Source organism: Vulpes lagopus, chromosome 3 (genome assembly GCF_018345385.1).
Source record: "Vulpes lagopus strain Blue_001 chromosome 3, ASM1834538v1, whole genome shotgun sequence".
NCBI classification, from domain to species: domain Eukaryota; kingdom Metazoa; phylum Chordata; class Mammalia; order Carnivora; family Canidae; genus Vulpes; species Vulpes lagopus.
The window spans coordinates 74,128,851-74,148,723 of record NC_054826.1 but is presented as its reverse complement, the minus strand read 5'-3'; the positions used below and the strand labels follow the sequence as shown (position 1 = coordinate 74,148,723).

Here is a 19,873-nt window from a genome sequence, read left to right as displayed (position 1 = left end):
TTTTAATTATGATACTCCTGAGAACTTGGCCCAGTGCTCAATACAGAGTAGTGAGTAAATAAATCAGTGCAGTCTGCATGTTTTACCTCTGTGGATTCTACTTTCTCACATTCATTACCAAATGAACTCTTTGAAATTAATCTCGTATGCTTATTTAAGAGACTGCTGAATTAGGATAAGGAAATTGCCCTATGTGGGCCTATTATATAAAATGCATATATGTCAGAGGGTAGCTTATGCTCACTTCACTGTGGCAGATTTTAGTGATTATGAGCTTCTGAAATACAAGCTTTTAGAGGGAGAGGGCTTTCTGTTTTATTTTTTCTACCAGTGCCAGCTATGTTCCTTGTGCAAAGTATACAGACAGTGGGTAAACTGGTTGAGGGGAGAGAGGAGGGATGAAAGTTGGAATCACTGGCTACCAGCTTTGGCTACTTGGAAGGTATTTGACTACTTGGAAGGCTACTTGGAAGTAGCTTTGCATTTGGCTACTTGAAAGGTCTGAGAGATCATTGTAAATTTCTTGAAGCAGAGATATTCCATATTCATCTTTGGATCTTTTATATTAGTGTTTCTAAAAGCATAGTCTGATCATTCAGATTCAACTAGAGCTTTGCTAAAATTCACATTCCTGGACCCCACTCTGGTAACTACAGAAAGAAAACCTTTGCAAGCAGGCCTAGGAATCCATTATTTTACTCACTTGTGAATCTCTGCCCCCCTTCTTGGCAAAGTGCTTCCTCGATGTTAGATACTCAGTAAATCACAGAATGAAACAAAGATAAAGCAGTCTCTCAAACTCACATGCAATCTCTGCAGCCATTCCTTTAAAACCTAATATTTACTTGATGAGGCACAATATTCCATTTGAAGTAGAAAAGCCCCTTTTTGAGAAGGGCAAAACATTTTCTTTGACAACCAAGAAGACAAACTATTTCGACGATTCTCTTGGTCTCAAGTATAAACAAATTGAAACCAAGAGTAATATTTATTTTAAAATATGTGGACACTTAGGAATGAAGACGAAACATTCTAGGTCCTCAACTATATATATATATATATATATATATATATATATCCTGACTTCTTCTCTATGCAGTTCTTCCCCATGTATTCCTCCCTGAACCTGAAGGATGAACTCGCTTTCTAGACAGGGATAGAACATACCTATAGCAAATAAAATGGTGAGCACAGATCCCTCTTCCAAGTGGTAATCTGGCTACCATCCTGCTCTTCTGACCCCAGTGGGAGGCCACATCATCTCCATACCAGCCACAGCCCCACTTCCTTGAAAGCTCTGGTTCAAGCCTGTGATGTTGCATGTGATCCATCCTGGCATAACCAGATCAGCTGTAGAAAGAGACTCCATCTGGATTCTTTCTGCGCAGGAGGAGAGGAGAAAAAGCTCTTGCTTGAGTAGCTGATGTTCAAGGATCTGTTTTAGTAGTAGTGTGTGGATTCAGAGAACTGAGGAAGCATCTGTTTGGAGGGAGTGGAGAGGTCTTTTCTAGCCAAGTGTTTTGCACAACAAACTGGCTAATGTGACCTCACCGTAGCTATCCAAACTTATCTTTCTCCCTCCAACAGAGTCAGGCCAGTTTCTTCCCTCAGCCAGCATGCCCCGCTCCTTAAGGACTGATATGTATTTGTCCAAGATCTGCTCCAACTGGAATTCCTTATTCTTTTCTCTTCACCGGTAACGAGAATAATGCTGTTAGTTAATAATAGTCAAGAACTATTGAGCAGTTACTATGTGCTTTATAGACATTGTTTCTTTGAGTGCTTGTTACAACTCCAGGAAGTAGGTGGTACTACTATTATTCACATTTTATAGATGAGAAATGGATCACTGGGCGGGTGGGGGCAGAGATAAATTACTTGGCTAACGTCATCCAGCCAGAATGTGGCAGAACTAGATTCAAATCCAATGATGTCTGATTCTGAAGTCCACGCTTTGAGGCATCATGCATGCATTGGAATCTTTGTGTGTGTGTGTGTGTGTGTGTGTGTGTGTGTGTGTGCGCGCGTGTGTGTGTGTGTGCGCGCGCGCGCGCGCGCGAGCGTGCACACATGCGCTCCAAGTCCCTCATTTTCCATGAAGCCCTCTTTAATGTTTAATATTGATTATTATCTAAACTATACATATTGGTGTTTTAAATCATAACATCATGGGATGTCAGAGAAAGCAGAAATTCAGAGGCCAGCTAGATTACCACACTTCTTTTTACAAAGGAGTAAATTGAGGACCAGAGAGGTTGTTCTTGTCAGAAGTCTTCCAGAACGCAGTCATGCACTTAGAGCAGAACCTTGTTGATCCCAGAGCTTCCTTCTAGAGTTTCTGATTCAGTAGATGAGGTGCAAGGGTCTGGGAATGTGTGTTTTTAAAATATCTTCATGATTGAGTCCAACCATAAAGTTGGGAATCACTAATATTCTGTATTACTTAGTGTTTCAAGTGCGTTTGGTGTTTCATTTATTTTATCTGCGTTGTTTTATCCCTCAAATCGTACAGTATTGAGACCTTATTCTATACTTCAGTATCCCCTATCGTATCCACCTGGGAGCTAGACATATCTTAAGTGTCTAGCTTGTGAATTGAAATGAGGAAAGTTTTAGATACTGAGTACTTGATGAGGAGGTGGCAGGGAAATGGATTATGGCAATTAGTTCCAAGGCCACATAGAGCAAACGCTCCACGTGGGAGGCAAAATAGGTGGTGATTATAAGATTTGGCTTGTCTTATTTGCTTCAGTTCATAATGACTCAGAAGCGTGGTTGGCCAAAGATTTCAGATAGTAGAGTTCTGATTTCTGATTTTCTTTTGCTTTCTTGGGTACACATGCTTAATAAATGTGATCCCCAGATGTTCAGGACATGTCATGTTCTGCTAGGAGCACATGGAATCAGGCCCCGGTGACACTCTCGCCTAGGAGTGGTAGAGCCTTATATGGAAGCAGAGTGTACTTTTCGCTTTACTGGGGGATCTTTAAATAGCAGGGAACAGCAACTCAAAGCTTTTCAAAGAGCTACTTAAAGTTATTTTTCTCCATGACAACAGCCTGCCAATAAGGATAGAATTTAAAGAACTAGGACCCTGAGTAGAAAGAGAAAAGGAAAATTTCCCTGCTAGATTGAATGCTCAGAGATGAACCACAGCCAGAGTGTAAATTCCATACATTGACTCACATCTATTGAACAGATGAGATGAGCAATCAGAGTGCACTCTTTAATTATCTGTGTGCGAGATCAGGAGGATATTTAAAGGTGTTCACTTGGTGGTAGATGTGGTGGAGGGAAACACTCACAGTCATATGCTATGACTGCTGATGTTGAAATGATGGATTCATTTTCTTCGGTGTTATCCTTAGGGGTTTGGAGGACTAATTTTGTTTCAGGTGCTTAAAGATCAACTTCTGAATAATCCCCTTGGGTTTCCTGTGCCTACACCTTGCAAACTCGCCCTGCCTCCTGAAATCCACCTCCCAGGATAGGCTGTAGTGAATTCAACTCCTGATTTCCTCTTTTCCACCAAATGAAAATATTCAGATGATTTTTCAGGGAGCCCCCACATAGTTATGTTGTTTTAACCAAGATTTTATTTTTCTAGAGTAGTTTTAAGGTCACAAGTTGGTGAAGGTAAAGAGATTTCCCATATACCCCTGCACCTATATATGCAGAGTCCCCCTCATTATAAAAATCCCCCACTAGACTGGTATATTTACTATAATTGGTGCACTTATATTGATACATCATAATCACCCAAAGTCCATTGTTTACGTTATGGTTCACACTTGGTACATTCTGTGGGTTTGGACAATTGTATAATGACATATTTACATCATTACGGTATTGTACCAAGTATTTTCACTGCCCTAAAAATCCTCTATGCTCCATCTAGTCATTCCTTCCCCAACCACCCAACCCTGGCAACCACTGATTTTTTTTACTGTCTCTGTAGTTTTGCCTTTTCCAGAATATCATATAGTTGGCACTATAAAGTATACAGCCTTCTCAGATTGGCTTCTATCACTTTGCATTTAAGTGTCTTCTATTTCTTTTCATGGCTTGATAGATCATTTCATTTTAGTGCTGAATAACAAATAGTCCATTGTCTGGATGTACCAGTTTATTTACCCGTTCATCTGTTGAAGGACGTCCTGGTTGCTTCCAAGTTTTGGCAACTATGAACCCTAACTCCTGCTCTAAACATCTGTGAGGAGGTTTTTGTGGGGACATAAATTTTCATCTTCTTTGGATAAAGGCCAAGATGTGCAATTGCCAGTTCTGCTGGATTGTATGGTAAGAGTATGTTTAATTTTATAGGAAACTGCCAAACCGGCTTCCAAAATATTTTTTTTTGCATTGTCACCAGCAGTGAATGAGAGATCCTGTTGCTCTGCATCCCTGTGAGCATTTGATGTTGTCAGTGTTCTGGATTTTGGCCATTCTATTGGTATGCCATTGTTATTTTAATTTGCATTTCCCTGATGACATATGATGTGGATCATCTTTTCATATGCTTGTTTGCCATTTGTATATCTTTTTTGGTGAGGTGTCTATTAAGGTTTTTGGCCCATTTTTTTTAAATGGCAAAAATTTTGAGGTAAAATTGGTATATAACATTATATACATTTCAGATGTACATTATAATCCAGCATCTGTAGCAATATTTTTAATTGGATTATTTGTTTTATTATTGTTGAATCAGATCAGATTTTATTTCTCTGCCACATTTATCCCCCACTTTGGAAGGATTTGTGGGATTTATCTTCTACTCCTAATTGGTCCCAAGAATGAGGATGGACTTGCTCTGACTTTCTTAACTTTCACCTCCAACCAAGTCCTAGTCAAACTTAGTAGCATTAGCTTTAGAATCAATCAATTCCAGAAATGAAATAAATATAATTTTTTGTTATAGGGATACCCTCTATAGTGTTCCTTGCAAATGCTCATCTGGACTTTAACCAGTGACAGATAGCTCTCTAGTTTGACAGTGGCAAGTTTCACCACCGACCAGTATCAGAGATTACCATCTGTCTAACAGATATTATTGGGCACCCTTTATATGTCAAGCTCTGAGCCAGGCACTGGAGCAGTGAATCAATCAGGCAATTAAAATCTTCCTTGTGGGGTAAAAGTGGTTTTTCTATAATGACCGGCTCTAGTCCTGCCTATTGAAACAATTTAATTGGCCATTCCATTTCTCCAGAAGCTTGAAGATGGCAATCAGACCCCCTTGAAGTCTGTTGTCATCCTGGTCACCCCTTTCTTTGGACACACTCCACTTGGTCAATGACCCTTTCAAAGACGGCTGCTCAGAATTTCTACTTCCTGGGCACTTCTGCCTCTGTTAGGGTACTCAGGTCTTAATACAGTCACCTGAACCTGTGGAATTACATTGCTTGACCTGTTTCCTGAGGCTAGAGGTGCAAACATGCATATGTATATATCCCTTGGGGAGAAGGAGTTGAAAAGATTAACTTCGACCTAGGGAGTTGTTTTTCTTCTGCTTCTTAACCAGAAAAATAAATGCGATTGTAGCTTTGAAAACTGAAATGCTAGCTTTTAAACAACTTGCAAATAATAGACTTCAAGATTTCAAGGGGAAAATGGGCTCCATAAAAGTTCTGTGATAGGAACCCCTACATTGTCCTTTTAGTTGGTAAATTGAGAATAAGTGGTAAACAGAGAATAATCGCCTCTAACTACATTTCACTGAGAACTAATGTCTCTCTGACCAGTCAATAATGTTAACTTACAAAAAAGTGAGCAAGGTTTCTCCACTGCGACAACTTAAATCGGTAATGATTACAGCCCTTGGATTTTTTCGCCCCTCCCCCACCTTCCAGCTTGACTTTGGGGGCGGGGGAGGAGCTCAGGCTGGCTCTTACACTAAAGCATACTCCAAGCCACCCAAAGGTTTGTGATTGATATAACCAACAATCAGACAGTCCCTTTACTCTTAGACTTGGCTTCTTCCAGGGTTGAAAAACATCAAACTCCCGGAAGAGGTGACTATTTTCTCTTATTTCAGGACTCTGAAGGAATGATTGTTCTCCTGACTGATTATTCTCTGCTCCCATTTCCCACCTTGCTCTGCTCCCTGGATATGTTCTTTGCCTTCCTTAGCCCTACTCTTGGCCCCCAGAGGCTGGCCCTTGCTGTGGCATCTCCTGCCTTGCCTCACTTGCTGTCCACTTTGGCCAGTGGGAGGCCTAGGTAAGAGGGTGGGAAGAGAGTGAGATCAGTGTAGATCTTTCAAACCCTGCGCTTCTGTAGTGTGTCTTTAGAAGTACCTGTGCCTTGGGACACCTGGGTGGCTCAGTGGTTGAACATCTGCCTTTGGTTCAGGTCATGATTCCAGGGTCCTGGGATCGAGTCCCTCATTGGCCTTCCTGCAAGAATCCTGCTTCTCCCTCTGCCTATATCTCTGCCTCTCTCATAAATAAATAAAATCTTAAAAAAAATTAAAAAAGAAGTAACTGTGCCTAATTTCTCCAAATGAAAGCTCCTGCTAAGCAGCCCCTAATTTAGGAGGATTCCAGCTCTCACTAGACTCCAGGACCTCTGTATCCTCCTCTGGGCCCTGTCCCCTAGGACAGATGATGGCCTTCTCTCATTGTTGGTCTCTGAGCACCTTAACCCCCTTCATTTTTTCTTATCCCTACTCTCACCTCTGTCCTACCATTACAGCCTCTTCATTCAAATAATCTGAAATGAATTCTTTCCTGCCTAGGCCCTGACAGATAAACCTCTGATGTTTGAGTTCCTTCTCTAAGTCATGGAGCATCACGTCATTGACACTGGAGAAGCTTTCCTCTAGGCAAGTGCAGTGCCCAGTTCCAGGACCAGAGTTTCAGCAGTTCCAACCTGGCATCTCCTGGAATCCACTGGAGAGTCTTGAAAAAGATAAATTCCCGAATGCCATCTATTAAATAAGACCCTCCCAGGGTAGAGTCTTACAATTTCTACTTTTAAAGAAATCCATGGAGCCTACTTCTCCCTCTGCCTGTGTCTCTGCGTCTCTGTGTATGTGTGTCTCTCGTGAATAAATAAATAAATAAATAAATAAATAAATAAATAAATAAATAACATCTTAAAAAAAAAAAAAAAAAGAAATCCATGAAGCAAGAATGGCAAGATAGTGATAATCATTCAAGTGGGGGTGATGGGTACATGGGGTTCATTGTACCAATTTCTCTACTTTTGCATATGTCGGAAATTTTTCTAACAAAAAAAGAATCAGGCATGCAAAGTTCTTAGCTGAGAACCACTGATTCAAAGTAGAGGTCTGCAGTCTATTTAGCTAATCTCATTCTTCCCTGTCTCCATTGGCTGCCATCACACCACAGTAGGGTCTCCATCTGGGGAAATCATGAGATAAAACAAAGAGATCCTGCATCTTGCAGTCCCTACCTCATACGTTTATAGATTAGGGTTGAGCAGATTTGGCCAAATCTCTTGGTCTTTTTTAGATAATTCCCATAGACACAGTTTGTGACCTTTAGCCAAACTCTGTCAGTGCAGAATTGAAAACCCAAGTTAACATACTCTGGTGTGGTTCTCTCCTCTGTACCTTCTTTATGAGAAGTTCCTCAGAAGCCCCATCATTCTATTTGTTCCATATAAAAAAAGGACCCAGAATTTTGAGTAACAAATTCAGGTTTCCAATCTCTGCCTCTGTATGATCTTGGGCCAGACACTTAACTTTTCAATTCCTTTGATTGCTTTAATTTCCTAGCATAGTAGTTAAGAGCATGTCCTTGGCTTTGAATCATGCCACTTTCTAGCCATGTGACTTGGGCCAAGCTGCATAACTTTTACATGCCTCAATTTTTCCATCTGTAGAATGGAGAACTTCACAAGTTCTCAACCTTCCACTCCCTGCTCTATTGTGTGTCCTGGACAGAGCAGAGAGATATTAATAGAAACTACATCACTGGGCTGCTAGGAAGAGTAAATGAGCTAGTAAAGGGAGTAGCATAGCACCTGGTGTCTAAGTTCGATGTCAGCGGTAGCTGACGCTCTTACTATTATTGCTACTTAGGTTTATATTTATAACTTTGGAGGAATAGGCAGAAAGAAACATAGCAACAGTTTCAGATATAGAGCTTCCAGGGATTTTCAAAATCATGATAAGATTTGAGGACTGCTGCTGCAGATCTTGCAGAAATTAATGGCTGTAAACTTGAGGAGGGGGTGGATAAGATCCATTCAAACAAGCCAGCACAGTGGACTCCCTAGTTGCCAGTCATTTTGTATAGCTCTGGGCTTCTGCACCAGCCTGGGTGGAAGTGCTGGCTGAATCTGGAACTCCTCTCCTCCTGCTCTGGCCTGGACGGACACCAGCGGCCCAAGTTACTGGGTTTGATGTGTGGGAGGTGATAGTGAAGGGAAGAGCAGAGGAGCGTGGAGGATGCTCCTAAATCACATAGAAAAGACAAAATGCCGAGACGGCCTTGGCTTATGTGTATCCATTCTCAGCCAACTTGAGGACACACGGCTTCATTTAACAAACTTGACCTCATGTTCCTGTCAATTAAAAACTATGCAAATGTGTTTTGAATTTTTAGGCAAGGGTGTATTACCTCCTAATGCTGACTATTAAAATTCCTGATAAAATCCAATCTCTGAAAGTTGGACATCATGAGGAAGAAAGTCAAGGAGAAATGTCGGCCTTTTAATAACTTAGCACAAAAACACATTTTAATGAATAATTTTACCCTAAAGAGTACTTCCTTAAGTCCTCCTTTGGCTGGGAGCAAAAGGCTAAACTTTTCTTTTCCTAACCTAACCTAACGTAGCCAAAATACCTGTACACTCTAGATGTTGTTGCTGCTGTTGTTGTTTTTAATGTAGATCTGGGCTTTACAGGAGCCACGTGCTTGCTGAGTGGCATAAACTGATTCAGCCTTATGCTAATGTCTAGCAAATGATTAAAAGCTTGCTTTTCCTTAGTCTTTGCTCTGAAATACTGGTCACTTATACTCTTTGCCATGTTCCGTTAACTTTTCCTACTCCTTGTGGCATGTGTTTTAAAATCACCAGCTAAGAAAAGTCAGGTCTTCTGTGATTAGTTTTGATTTGTGATTGGCAAGGAGACATGCAGTCATAGTGAAAAGACTATCCTATTGTTCTGAAGACTGTCAGGGTGTCACAGTAGGGTGGCTACCTGCCTTGTGATGTGCCCCAGTAACCATGTCTGTGCCATAGTCCTTTCTTTGAGGGGAGGGGATGATTTTCTTCACAAATTCTCAACCTTCCACTCCCTGCTCTATTGTGTGTCCTGGACAGAGCTGTGTGACACTGCCTTGCTGGCCTCAGTGGAGGGCTTAATGGTAGGTAAGTTGACCTAAACTGAGCAGTCTCACACCTCACTTTAGGTCAAGGCTGTGAGGGGCACCCAAGTGGGTCTAACTAGATTCCTTCCTGAGGATTTATCTCCCTGTACACAACACTTTTTTATGAAAATTCTCAAACAAATTCTAAAAGTGTTTTATAGTGAACACCCACCACCTAAACTCTTACCATTTAGCATCTTACTACGTTTGATATATCATCTATCATCTATCTATCTATCTATCTATCTATCTATCTATCTATCTAATCTATCCATCCTTTTATCCAGCTATTAATTCAAATTATTTTGTACATTTCAGAGTAGATCACAGACATTAGTACACAGACATTAGTACACTTTATAATACATTCAAGTAGAGTTCAATATTTGTTTACAGTGGGTTTTCCTTTTGACATAAAAATCACATACAATGAAATGCACATATCTTAATTGTACATTTGCAGAGTTTTTTTTGGACAAATATGTACATTCAAGATTTATTTTCATCAGGAGTGGAGGAGTGGAGAGAAAGCTTCTTTCCCTTTTGGAAGGTGAGGCTCAAAGATGTGAGCCCAGAGTGGGGCAATTATGACTCTAGCTTCAGATTCTGAAAGCCAGCTGGAGATAAGAAAGCTGACATATCAATGTGGAGGCAGAGCTAAGAGACAAAAATAATTTTGAAAGTATTGTAGTCATTTGTACCCTTTTTTTTGGCAGTTTGGTTACATGAGCCCATAAATTCTCATATTAGCCTAAACTATTTTAAGTTGTTTTTCTTTTACTTGCATCTAGTCCTGACTAATACATATATACATATATAATACATATATATATATATATATATATATATATATATATAGAGAGAGAGAGAGAGAGAGAGAGAGAGAGAGAGAGAGAGAGAGAGAGAGAGAGACTGCCCTCTTTAAGGAAGGTATTATTATGTATCTATTGCAGGTCTCAGCACCCCAAGTTGGGAGAGGTTAAGAAGGTCTAAGGTCTCTTATAAATCTAAAGGACCGTGGATCTGGCAAAATGAAAGCATTGGCCTCACCTAGGTTCTGACTATAGATCCATCCAATGTGGGGATAAGAGACAATTTCACACAGGCACTAGCAACTTTATTCAACACACACTCTTTAACATAAAAATAAAAGTAAAACATGACATATGTTTACCTTGATATTGAAAACACAGTCACTGATAGAAGAAAGGACCCTTAGAAGCAGGACCCTAACATACTAGCTAATTATTTTTTCTAACTTTGAATATGGCCCAGTTTGTATGGCTTTAGCTAAATAATTACAGAAACAGAGCCGGTATGTTTTCACAGTTAGAGGTAGAATAGGTTGCAAAAATGCCAAAATGGGTCCAATCTGGAAAATGTTGAGTCCATATGTGAGAGAAGGGAAGGGAGACGAAGGCTTTCAATCATCTGAGGGGGAGTAAAGGAAGTATTTTATTGCCCAAGAGAAATTTCTACTTTTTTTTTGGATTTTAGTTCATACATATGATACTATTTATCAGTTGTGTTATTTTGGTATCTATGGCCAGAATTTATTACTCTTTCTCTCTTTGTCTCAGATCAAAATTAAAATTTTCTCTTTGCTGAGTTCTATGAGTCAGGAAAGTGGTTACTTTGGGGGAAAGGGGAGAGCTTGTGGATGGGCAAGAGTCCATGGAGGGCTTTCAGGGTAGGTGCCTAGTTTCTGTTTCTTTATCTGAATGGCGGTTACAAGCGTGTTGTGGTTCTTTTTATATGAAAATAGGCATTCATTTTGTGTTTTATAATTTACAATAAAAATCTTAAAATCTGAAACAAATATATAGAGACAAGATTTGATAAATCCATGAGGTGAGTGCATTATTCATGCACTTTTATGTATTGTTGGAATAGTTTATACTATAAAAGTTTAATTAAAACAGTTTTATCCTTGACCTACAAGTTTTCTTTAAAGGGACAGAATTTTTATGTAGGCTTTTATTGCTGAGATCTGTCCAAAGTGACAATAAATGGCAGTCATCTCAAAATTGTCACTAGCACCTTCTCCCTTGAAAAAATGAGTCCCCTGAAATTAGTTTTTCAAATCTCCAGATTTTGTAGCTCCTCAACTCTTTTGTGAGTCTAGCCTGATTCATTTTACATAGAACATCTGACCTTTACTATATAGTTTTACAACTTCCTATTAAATTTTATCTGACCAGATCTACTCATTGCCAAAGTGAATGGGAATAATAAAAGTAATCATTTGGGTAATTTATGTCAAAGCTTTCTTGCTCAGATAATTCAAAGAAAAGCAGAAAGAAGAGTGTGGTGGTGATTGTCCTCCATTACCTGATAATTCCCTTGATGCCTCATTTTGTTTGGATAATGAGTTTCTTTATTTTTTTTCCAAGACTTCATTTTTTAAGAGCACAGCAAAATTAAAAAGAAGGGACAGAGATTTCCCATACACTCCCTGCCCCCAAACATGCATAGCCCCCCTCTTAACAATACCCCCTGTCAGAGTGATACATTTATTACCAATGATGAACCTACATGGACACATCATCATCTTCATCATCCAGAGTCCGTAGCTTACATTAGGGTTCACTCTTGGTCTTGTACATGCTATGGATTTGGACAAATGTATAATGAATGTATCCATCATTATGGTATCATATGGAGTAGGTCCACAGCCCTAAGAATTTTGTATTCCACCCATTCATTCTTCCCTCCACCCTGAAACCCCTAGCAACCACTGATCTTTTTACTGTCTCCACAGTGTTGGCTTTTCCAGAATATCATATCGTTGCAATCATGCAGTATATAACCTTTCAGATTGGTTCCTTTTACTTTGTAATATGCATTTAAGTTTCCTTTTGTTTGGTTGTAGCACAGTTTACCCATTCACCTACTGAAGGACATCTTGGCTACTTCCAAATTTTGACAACTATGAATAAAGCTGCTGTAAATGTCCATGTGTGGGTTTTGTGTAAACATAAGTTTTCACTCCTTTAAGTAAATACCAAGGACCATGATTGCTGGCTCTAGTGGATTGTATGGTAGAGTATGTTTAGTTTTGCAGGAAACCACCAAACTGTCTTCCAAAGTAGTTTTAACTTTCTACATTGCCACCAGGAATGAGAATTCCTGTTGCTCAATATTCTTGTGAGTATTTGGTGTTGTCAGTGTTCCAGACTTTGGCCATTCTAATAGGCATATAGTGGAATCTCATTGTTTTAATTGCGGTTCTGAAGCATATTATGATATTAGCAGGTCATTGGTGATAGCAATAGCTGATAATGTTTAAACTCTTGTTATGTGCTGGGCACTGTACAAAGTACTTTACAAATATGTGATTTAATCGTTCCACAACTCTTGTGACCTAAGCACTATTATTGTCTCTAATTTAAAGATAAGAAGACTGAGGCTTGTGAGGGTGACATTCTCAAGTCATATAGTTAGCTTGGGACAGCAAGCCTGGTTTATAAGATTATAAGGTATAAGATTTAAAACTCCTGAGGCATTGAAGCCTCCACACTGGCTTTACGGACATGTGACCTGGGGAGTCATACTGGCCCTGTGGACTTAGAAGCTCTGTATTTGGTTTAATGCTCAGAGGTCACTGTCTTGAAACTTTTTTTCTTTGATTTTTTTAAGGGGTGGGAAGAGAGAGAGAGAGAGAGAGAGAGAGAGAGAGAGAATCTTAAGCCTGACCCAGGGCTTGATCTCACAACCCTGAGATCATGATCTGAGCTAAAATCAAGAGTCAGATGCTTTAATGGACTTAACCACCCAGGTGCCCCACTGTCTTGAAATTCGTAATAATTTATGTACAAAGAGACCTGCACTTTTCATTTTATACTGAGCTTGGCAAACTATGCCCTTAGGGTAGAGGTTGGGATTTGACACCAGAGGCTATGCTGTTAACCACTATCCTACTCTGCCACTTTGCACCTCTGTAAATAAAGCTAGGAGAAGAAAAACAAAGAAACAAAACCAAAAAACACCTCAACAAAAATAAATGAACAAACAAAACAACTAGTGACAGATGACTGACTGACATAGCATGCACATGTAACTAAAGATGGTAAGAAGCCAATCTGGGAAAACTAATTTTAATATGTGTGACTTAGATACAGTTTTGGTAAATAAAATGAATATGAGTGACTTGTTCTACTTTAGGAAACACACACACTCCCATGATATAAAGTTCATTTTTCTAGTTCATTGCATGTACTTGAGACAAAGGTGTTTTCTAAAACAAACCACTATTTGGGGAACAGGGGGGCAACTCATCAAATTTGGAGATTTGTTCTTTGTTGTCTCCAACAGAGGAGTCTTTCTCACTGCCCAGGTTTTAGACCTACAAACATCTATCCTTGTGCCAAGTGAAGCTTCGACACAGAAAGTTCCAGAAGAGCAGTGGCTGCAGACTGGAAGGCGACACTGTGAGCATCCCCAGACATGAGTGATCTAGGGATTGTGCCTTTTTCCTGGGCTCTTTCTCTGCCACTTGTTCCGATGTGGGTCCTGATACCCCCTGTCGGCTGACGGCCATAGTGCCTGTGCTGTCCACCTACCATGATTCTTACCCTTGTTTTGCTTGTGGTCTCCGTCTGTGCTTGCCTCCTCTCTTGGCTTGCTCAATTTGAGCTTCTAGTTAATAGTCTTTCTCATTTAGCCTCAAGGGTCCTCCATGGCTTGGCGGTGAGATGAAGGTTGGCTTCCACTCCTCCCTGACACGACTTGCTCGGTGGAGGGCAAGGGTGAGGGCTGGAGGCCGCAGAAATGTGGAAGCTGGTGCTGAGGCTCTGCCCCTGGTTCCCTGCAACCAGCCGAGGCATCTACTGCCTGCCCGTGGACAGCTTGGAGGCTTCGATGCCTCAAGAGTTTTAACTCTTATAGCTTAGCATGACTTCTTAATCAGAAAACGGAATCAGGAGAGAAACAGCTTTGCTTGCCACATGGGGGCTTGGCTGAGGTCCACTGGTAGTTACCCATGTTCCTCTTCTCGCCCCACCCCGCTCAACAATGCCCATCATTGTTTCAAGAAGGTTTCACCTGTGTCTGGTGAGAACTTGTCTGGGCAGGTCGGCACCAGCACCAAGCCGAGCGGTCGGTCTTCTTGGAGCTGGAACGTGATTCCCAACGCCCCGCATTCCAAACTGAAGGATTGCCATGCCTAAGTAATCTGTTCTTCATTATGGATTAAGGATGGATATTTAAAAATAAAACTCTTACCTATCCCTAGCCCCAAGGTTTGTTTATCTCTTCGTCATCAGACACCTGTCAGGTCTACTTTGTCAATACAGAAACTGAGTTTCAGGGAAGTTGCTATTTGCCCAAGATGGAAGATGGGCAAATCAGCCTAGATTTTTCTTTGCCAAGAACAGTGTTTCTCCATTACTGCATCACATTACTTCTATCAATAAACAGATTCAGATTAGAATGAAGGAAGTTCTGTGAGAAAGCTTTGTGTTGCTTTCAGGATGAAGGTGTGACTAGTAGTAGCAGTAGTAGCAGCAGCAGCAGCAGCAGCAGCAGTAGTAGTAGTGGTAGTAGTAGTAGTGATTTTAGCATATGGACCTAACTTGCCAGCCTATTCAGTGATAGTCAGTTATGGTCTGGGCTGGTTGGAAGGATCCTGTATCAGAGACCAAGGAACTTGATGGGAAGGAAAAATGCTGACCCCTCCAGGAAAATGAATTGTCCCTCAGCATAATGAACTTGCATTTCACTGTTAACTACAAAGCAGATCTTGTTCTCTAGACTCTTCTACTGATCAAAGTTGAAGGAATCTTGGAGAGAATTCTCAAAGTGGAGTACATGGCAATGTGTCAGGTCGTTGAAGCTACATGTTAAATTATGACACATCTCCCCAGATTGTGAGAAAAAATAGCAAAGAGAAGAAATAAGCAAAACATGTTTATCTATTAAAAACATCAACATCTTATGGGGAAGAAGGCACTTTGGGCCTGAATTTTGAGGGGGGTGAGTGAGTAGAGAGAGAGGGAGAGGAGAGAACCTTAAGTAGGCTCCACACCCAGCATGGAGCCTGACTCGAGGCTCAGTCTCACAACCTTGAGATCATGACCTAAGCCAAAATCCAGAGTTGGATGCTTAACCAACAGAGCCACCCAGGTGCTCCGGGCCTGAATTTTAAAGGAGAGAAAAACTGCACATCTACAATGAGTCTTTTGGGGTCAATACATCCCAGGTACTAACCCTAGGAATTAATTTTCACTCTCTGGTATCTTTGTACTATTTCTGTGAAAAGTTTGAAAAGGATTGGTCATTTTTAAAACTAATTAATTAATGTATTTTTTATTGAAGTTCGATTCGTAAGGATTGGCCATTTTAGTAGACTAGTTGAAACTAACAGATGATAAATGATTCTCCTGTGGTCACAGCAGGACTGCACCCAAGATCCCCTGAATCCTTGTCTACCATTCTTTTTACCATTCCATAAACCTGATCTTTGTTGTGGCAGTGTTTCTAAGAGGAGAGTATATTTTCCTACCTTAGGCAGACTAAAATGCAGAAATAATGCCATCTTGGATAATGTAGACCACGTGTTACAGCAAGCATCACTCCTCATTGCCTGAGCAATATGGGATCTGGGTTGTGGAGTGGTTTCAAGTGAATGTGAATGGAATCTACCTAGGTCCGGCAAGGGGCTTTCCAAACACGTCTCAGCTGCTATCTTGTCACTAAGGCTTTGCCTCTTCCAAAGTAAAAAATAAATTCTAGTTATTAAAATAAAAATGCTCAACCTCCTTAAACATTAAGCAGTGCAAATTAACAAACAATAAGCTACAATTTACTGGGAATGCTTTTTTTTTTTTTCAAATAATGAAAATACTCAATAAGGATGAGAAAAAACAGAGTAGAATACATATTTATCCTTCTCTGGTAGAATAATTTGATAATATGTACCAAAAACGATGGAGTTTGCATATGTTACCCTTTGACAATGCAATTCTACTTTTAGAAATTTTCCTCCAAGGAAATAAACATAAAAGCATACAGGGATTGATTAAGTTACAAAGATGTTCATTTCAAGGTACCTGAGAACAGTGAAAAATTGGAAAGAATTTAAATGTCTAATATTTGGGATTTGGTAAAATAAATCATAGTACCAATATGTAAATTATAATGTACTATAGAATATAGGATACCATTGCATCTTGATTCCCCCATTGAAATGATGCTGTGAATGTTAAAAGGCATTAGAGGAAGGTAGTTAAGAGTAGAGATTCTAGAACCCAATGTCTTGAGTTGACAACCTGGTTGGACCACATACTAGCTGTGGGATATGGGGCAAGTTTCTTAAATTCTTAGTGCCTCAGTTTCTTCATGAAGATAATGCTATAGTGTTATACTTCCCTCATAAGAAACAAAGTAGGCGCTCATCAGATATTAGACATTGTCAGATAAGCAACTACCAAGAGGGAAATTGTTTTTTTTATTTATTATCAACTGGAAATAACAGGTTAACAAAAGTTTGTATAGTATAACAAAATATTTTGTTTTAAAAGATCTCCCCAGGCTCTGTACCCAGCACAGAGGGTTTATTAACAAAAGGATGCTGTCTTTGTTATTTTGAATGTCCCTCATGGCTGAGCTGTGATATATAAATGCTATAGATTTCTCAGGTAGTACTAGGATGAATCATTTAATGAGAATTTATTGTTTACATTTTCTAAGAACTTATTATAATGGGAACAACTTTTAAGTCTCTATATTCTAAAACTGTCCTGAAATTTATAATATGATCAAGATGCAGGTTGACCAAAAGTACAGTTGCTGTTTAAAAATAAATGTAAAAAAAAAAATTAAAAATAAATGTAAATAATCCAACAATAAAAAAACAAATAAAAACAAAAGATCTCTCATAGGATGCCTTGGTGGCTCAGCAGTTGAGTGTCTGTCTGCCGTTGGCTCAGGGTGTGATCCTGGAGTCCCAGGATCGAGTCCCGTATCAGGCTCACCAAGGGGAGCCACTTCTCCCTCTGCCTGTGTCTCTGCCTCTCTTTCTGCATCTCTCATGAGTAAATAAATAAAATCTTTTAAAAATTAAAAAAAAATAAAAGATGTCTCAGAGAGTGTAGGCCAGTGGTTCTTAAACTACACGCCAAGGCATCCTAGGCCACTGTAGGGAATTCACCTGGGCCCCACAGGGGATTTTAAAATTTCAAGAGAAATACAAGCGACACTTCTGGACACGGTGTGAACTACTACTATTAAGTTGTTTGAACCTAACTACATAATAGATGCAATTTATATGGATTTAAAGTACCAGAAAAAAATTATTGAAACACTGAGTGCCATGAACCGAGGAATTTTGAGAACCCCTAAAGTAGCCCACAGAATTTTCCAGGTGTTAAACGGTACTGAGAGGCAGCATTATGTGTGCTTTACATTTTCTGTGTTTGATTTGTCTGAACTTCCTAATTTTTCTACCATGAACCCTTATCATTTGGGTAAGATAATAGAAGTTATTTTAAAACAAGTTCTCCCTGCATGTAGCTGTGCAACAGCTGTTTGCTGAGTACTATTTGGAGCCAATTTCTGGGCTGCACACGGGAGGGCAAAGATGCCACACCCTCAAGGAGCATGTAATCGAGGGTGAGTCAAGAATGTAAACTAATGGTTGCTGTTCAGTAGAACCAGCTGTGAGTCAGAGGTGCCAATTGATGTGGGAGCCCTGACTCTGCTGTGGGAACCTAGAAAACCTTCACAGAAGGCTGGCGTTAGGTGGGTCTTGCCGAATAAATGGAACTTTTCTAGATGGAAAAGATGCAGAAGAGTGTTCCCCCTTGTAGCGGATGCCACTTGGCATGATAGGAGACTGGGAAGGCAGGCAAGTGTCAGGGGCCAGGCCCTTGTAAGGGATGGGTAAGCACTGGCAAGTCTTAGCAGAGGAGTGTCGTAAGTGTTGTGCGTGGAAGGGTCACTCTGGAAGCACTGTGGAGAGAGACTGGGAAGCCAGCGCAGAGCTGGCCAGGGGGAGGGGACCAGGCAGGAGGATTTTGTAATAGTCCAGGAAAGAGGTCACGAAGCCCTAATTGACTAATGACGGAGATTATATAATAGGCCCCTGTGGACCAAATCAGCCAAAGCGAATGATCCAGATGTAGCATGTTATTCATCTCAAAGTATGTTGGTATCTTGAAAAATAAAAATTTTGTTTTTTTTCTGATGATAGACAATACATGACCGTGTAAATATTTGGAAAATATAGGAATGTATATAGAAGAAAATGAAAGTGTTTATAGCCCATGAACTGGAGCTGAGCTAGGTATAGGTAATATGTCACATACAAAAAACAAAATATTACACATTATGTATAAATATGGATATCTAAATCTTACATGTATATATATAGTTTATTTAAAATATGCACATTTGGTAAAATAAAATCTAACTTACAGGAGGATAATAAATAATAATAATTACCAAGTGCTGGGATGCCTGGGTGGCTCAGTGGTTGAGCGTCTGCCTTCGGCTCAGGGCGTGATCCTGGGATCCTGGATTGAGTCCCGCATCGGGCTCCCTGCATGGAGCCTGCTTCTCCCTCTGCCTGTGTCTCTGCTTCTCTCTGTGTCTCTCATGAATAAATAAATAAAATCTTAAAAAAAATTGCCAAGTGCTTACCAACTGCTAGGCACTTTTAGAAGCACAACATACATAATAGCATATTAAATATATAATATTTAATTTGATGCTGACAACAATGCTGTAAGCTAGGTCTGTGTGTATATTACCATTTACAAGTAAGGGAGTTAATGTTTAGAAAGATTGGTAACTTGCCCATGGGTCTGCAATTTGTGTCAGAGCTGGGATTTGAACACAGCAGTTTCTGTCCAGGACCCGTCTCCTTAAAGCCCTATGGTACAATTGTGAGTGATATGGTCAAACTTTTGGTGTTTGGTTGATTAACTTTACATGGTGACATATGATGCTCTATCATTGCATTGTCCAATTGAACCTAATTGGACAATGATGGAAATACTCTACATCTGTACCGTCTGGTAGGAAGCCACCAGATACGTGTGATGTTAAGCACTAGAAATGCTGCTACTGTGAATGAGGAACTAGATTTAACATTTCACTTAAATTTTTAAAAAATATTTTATTTATTTATTCATGAGAGACACAGAGAGAGTGAGACAGAGACATAGGCAGAGGGAGAAGCAGGCTCCATGCCAGAAGCCTGATGTAGGACTCGATCCCAGGACTCCAGGATCATGCCCTGGGCTGAAGGCAGGCGCTCAACCCCTGAGCCACCAAGGGGTCCCCATTTCACTTAATTTTAATGAATTTAAATTTGAGTAGCCTCCATGGCTAGTAGCTGTTCTTTGGGCTGCGCAAACCTATAGAGGATAAAAAAAAAATGGCACTAGCTTTGTTTGTTTCTGATTTTAGTCCCTTCCCATGCTCATCTCTTCTAAGTCCAGAAAATATGCCTCTATTTATATTTCTTGATTTGAACATTGGATTGGCTACACGGTGTAAGGTGAGGAATTCGTTCATGCCCTCCCCCCCCC

General features: G+C 40.1%; 1 protein-coding gene across 3 annotated transcripts in view; it reads left to right on the top strand.

Moving 5' to 3' along the window:
* Positions 1-19,873, top strand: part of ZNF365 (zinc finger protein 365) — a 128,150-nt gene that overhangs the window by 70,502 nt on the left and 37,775 nt on the right. The window contains exon 5 of one of the 3 annotated variants that reach the window (XM_041750272.1): positions 6,737-6,758. The exons of the other annotated variants lie outside the window; for them this stretch is intronic. Within the exon in view, the coding sequence (XP_041606206.1) occupies positions 6,737-6,743 (7 nt within the window). The 3' untranslated portion in view covers positions 6,744-6,758. Of the gene's footprint in view, positions 1-6,736; positions 6,759-19,873 lie in introns of those variants that run through there. 3 annotated transcript variants of the gene reach the window in all.